The sequence below is a fragment of the Lotus japonicus genome, chromosome 2 (genome assembly GCF_012489685.1).
Source record: "Lotus japonicus ecotype B-129 chromosome 2, LjGifu_v1.2".
NCBI lineage: Eukaryota > Viridiplantae > Streptophyta > Magnoliopsida > Fabales > Fabaceae > Lotus > Lotus japonicus.
This window is the reverse complement of record NC_080042.1, coordinates 2,573,051-2,577,346: the sequence shown is the minus strand read 5'-3', so window position 1 is coordinate 2,577,346 and position 4,296 is coordinate 2,573,051. Positions and strand designations below refer to the sequence as shown.

The 4,296-nt window shown below is 38.8% G+C and overlaps 1 protein-coding gene across 1 annotated transcript; it reads left to right on the top strand.

Moving 5' to 3' along the window:
• Positions 1-517: 517 nt before the first annotated feature.
• Positions 518-2,136, top strand: LOC130735245 (uncharacterized). The gene is made up of 3 exons (XM_057587321.1): positions 518-1,308; positions 1,441-1,633; positions 1,714-2,136. Exons 1-3 carry the CDS (start codon positions 518-520, stop codon positions 2,134-2,136), a joined length of 1,407 nt encoding a protein of 468 aa, XP_057443304.1.
• The last annotated feature ends 2,160 nt before the right edge of the window (positions 2,137-4,296 follow it).

The window sequence follows — 4,296 nt, the reverse complement described above, 5'->3', positions numbered from 1 at the left end:
TTTGTGTCGAAAGACTTGTCATGGAAATAAATAAGAGAAATTCTTATATCTCTCAGAAGATTTTTGGAATTAATTCCTATAGTGCTTTAAGAGTAAATTAGTCGTTTACTAACGCTCTTGCCCTAGGCGTAAGCGAATAAGACTCACGCTATAACTTTTATCGACTTTAATAATATCCTTAGCCTTTTCCTGAACTTTCTCCATCATAAATTCATTCCATTCGATAAACACTTGTTCAGGTTTTCCTTCACGATACATCGAACATAATCGTGAATAAGAATTTCATTAATTTATTCTAAGCTTAAAAACTTGGGTCTCACACACCTCCTCTGACAAAAGCAAAAAGAAGAAGAAGAAGAAGGCAAGATCCAAGTCGGTTTCGTCCAAAGCAAAGAAGAATTTTGTGGCTGAAGGCTCTGAGCCTACCCTTGACGTGATTTCCGATGATGGAATTAACCTGAGTAAGGAAGATGATAATTTTTCTCTCCTTGTCTCTGAGGTTCTGGAAACTCCCATCATGGAAACCTCACATGCAAATGTGGATCCAATTGTTCCACCACCGAGCGACAATCCATCAAGCCCGGGTGTTGATGCTGATCTCAACAAGGACTCTGACCATCTTGAAGATGTGATTTCTGCACATCCAGAGAAGACTCATGCATCTGAGGTGTTGTTCTCTTCTCAACTTGACTCCAATCTAAATGTCTCTGAAGAGGTAATTATTCAAAATCCTACTCCTTCAGTTGATGAAGATGTGCATATAGAGGGTGATGTGGGTGAAGATGAAGAACCAACGACAGAGGATGTGTTAATCAGCACTCTTGGTGCCTCTGCAACTGCTACTCTTAAACGACAAAAGAAGAAGATTGTTAGGAAGTACTCTACTCGTTCTTCTGGAAAACAGTTGGGTTTGGGACAGAGTGAGAACAAGAAGAGTAAGAAGGTAATTGTGATTGATGATGACACTCCAATTCTGAAGACCATCAAGAGAAAGCTTCAAGATGTTAATGTTAATATTGATGATGATGAGACTCCAACTGTGGGGTTGTATATGCCTGACACTGGTACAGCTGCTAGAAAACGCAAGATTGGGAAGAGAATTCAAGAAAATGTACCTGCTGCTCCCTTGGACAACATTTCCTTTCATTCTGAAGAAAATGTAGGTAAGTGGAAGTATGTTTTTCATCGCAGGATTGCTCAAGAGAGGGAATTGAATGGTGAGATTCTGAATTGTCAAGAAATTATGGAATTGCTTGAGGCTGCTGGTTTGATGAAAACTATTACTGAGATAGGCAGGTCCTATGACAAGTTGGTAAAATAATTCATTGTCAATGTGACTACAAATTGTACTGTGTCTGGGCATTCTGATTTCAGGAAGGTCTTTGTGTGAGGTAGATGTGTAAATTTCTCTCCAGAGATTATCAATAAGTTTTTGGGCAGGAGCATTGATGACACTGTTAGTGAAGATATATCTTTGAGTGCTATCACTACTGAACTCACAGCTGGTCAAGTTAAGGAGTGGCCTGTCAAAGGTTTGTTGTCTGCTGCACATTTCAGTGTGAAGGATGCTATTTTGAATCGCATAGGTGCTGCAAATTGGGCTCCCACCACACACACCTCAATGTTTCTTCAGGTTTGGCCAAATTAATTTATCTGATTGGTACTAAGGCTAAATTTTATTTTGGAGCATATGTCTTTGATCAAACCATGAAGCATGCTGATACCTTTGCTGTCAAGATACATATTGGTTTTCCTTGTTTAATATCTGAGATTATTTTGAGTCAACATCCTCAAATTGTCATTGCTGATGAGTTCCCTAGCAAGAAAGCTAGTCCTCTCACTGTTAATTACAGGCTGCTAGTTGGTGCTCATGTTCGTGATGTTGCTGGTTTGGCTGAGATGACTCAGGGGGAGGGTTCCTCCTCTCAGAAGACTCCTGGTACTCTTCTTGATGAGCTTATGGCGGTGTCCAAGATGCTTCAGGACACAATTTCTAGCTGTACCTTGAGGAAGAAGAATGTGGATAGTCTCATCGTGGAGCTGACCAAAGGGAAGATGATTCATGAGGACAATATGGATGCTGGTGCTCAGAATGATGCTGGTACTTCTGATGATGACACTAATGCTAGTGATTAGTGTATTTGTTCTTCTTTCATACGATTTGGTTGTACAATTTTGTTGACCTGGGTTGTTTCTATGCACCCTTTGACAAATTCTGCTAATAAGGGGGAGAATGGTTCTGTTGTGTACTTTGTTTTTCAGACTCAGTTTCAGTATTGTGTTCAGTTTCAGTATTGTGTTCAGTTCATCAAATGGTGTTTGTTGTTTATATGCTAGTTAATAAGTGATGTTGATGGTTCTGTTGTGTTGCGTGCCTGGCCTCCTGTTCATGTTTTAGTCAAAATTTGCCAAAGGGGGAGATGGTAGTTCTTATGATTGGCTGCATTTTGCTCAAAACATGTAGTACGATATTTGTGTATGATGTTCAACCATATGTTTCAACATCTAGAGCAGCATGTGGTAGTAGCGTGTATGTTGATGTTTCAACCTTTGAAACTGAGATGTTTGGTTGGCTGCTGATTGTGTGGTAGTTCAGAAGACTTAGTCAATGTTGTGCGTTTTGAGACTTTAGTATCTTCTGAAGGATTGTTTGTTTTCAATCTTGGTTGAAGCAACAAGATTGATAACGTGTGAACCAAGTCTATCACAAGTTTGAATTTACGTTTTACTTGGTTCTGTTTGTTTATTCTGGTAAGATTTGATTCCTTGAATATTCTTTCCGGAAGTGCTTTTGTGGACTTTGTGACGTTCAACCCATTGCATATCCAAGCCTCTAGTGAACGTCTATATAAAGTGACTTATAAACCCTAGCTGCGCACGGATTTAGAGAGAGGATATTGATCTTAGGGTTTATTGTTTGTGAGTCTTGTTTTGAGTATTGTAACAACTTAGTGCTTCCTTTGCTATTGTAAGTACTAAGTTCATATGTTTAGTTGAGTGCTAGTCTCAGCAAACTTGTTATTGCTTTTGACAAGTGAGATCACTGTGGCAGTGATTGAGAGAAAGAGAGAAGGGGTTCTCATACTTAGGGGGAGACTTAAGTATTAAGCCACTGGTAGCAATAGGTAGAAAGGTTTAGAACTGTGGTTGTTCTTTGTGAACCTTTTGTACATGCTTGACTATTATAGTGGATTATCTTTCTCGATCTATAGCCCTCCATACGTAGGTGATGTTCACCGAACTGGGTTAACAACTCCTTGTGTTCTTTTGCTTAACTGTTTGTTTATTTTTGGTAATCTGATTGTGTTTTGTTATCATACACATTGTTGCAACATTGTGTATCACATCTGTCCTAGGTGAATACGAATTTCAAGCCAAGCCTAGTGTCTAGGTGTGCTTCGTGTTGTGTGATTAGGGTTTTATTATTGTGAGTTCACACTATGTTTGTAACTCTCATAGAAGCTTAATTCACTTGTGTTTGGCTGAGAGTTATTTGGGTTTCGTTGTTTGATCTTGAGATCTGTCTTTGCTCTTGTTGAAATGGATCGATCACTAGGGCAGTGATTGTGAGAGAAAGTGAGAGGGACTCTCATACTTAGGGGGGGACTAAGTAATAAACCACTAGTAGGAATATGTAAGAAGGGCCATGAAAAAGTGTTGTTCATCTAAGACCTTGTGTACTTGATTCTCTATAATAGTGGATTATCTTTCTCGGGTGAAAACCCTCCAGACGTAGGTGATATTGTACCGAACTGGGTTAGCAATCTCTTGTGTTATTTTTGTTATTTTTGTTCATTAACTTTCTCAACTGAACACTATTGATTGTAACATGTTGTACAAGATGTCTTAGACATCGAGTAGAACATCTGCCCTATGAAATCCATGATTTCAATGACCACTTCTCTTACTTTTACAATCTCTTCTTAATAAGAGTGATACTAGTACAATTGAGCCCAAAGAACTACAAAGTATTATAGAATTACTTTATTGTCTTTTACAACAAGAAGAAAAGAAAAGATAAGACTCCTAAGTGTGTTTCTCCTTGCTGATAAGGCTGATGAAGATGTCTTCGTTTGAGCTCCAACCTCTAGACTTTTCTCCAGACGTTAAAAATATGATCTTCAGAGACCGTCTAGAAGAACTTAACTAGGTTAGGATGTTCTGATTGAATCCCATTTAAATGCTTCAAAAGTCTGATGTTTGGACTTGCGAAAGCCGCCTTGTAAAGTCTTCAAATCTTTGAATTTATAGCCATAGGTCTTCTGTGAGTAGAGATTTAGCTGCTGGTTGGTCTTC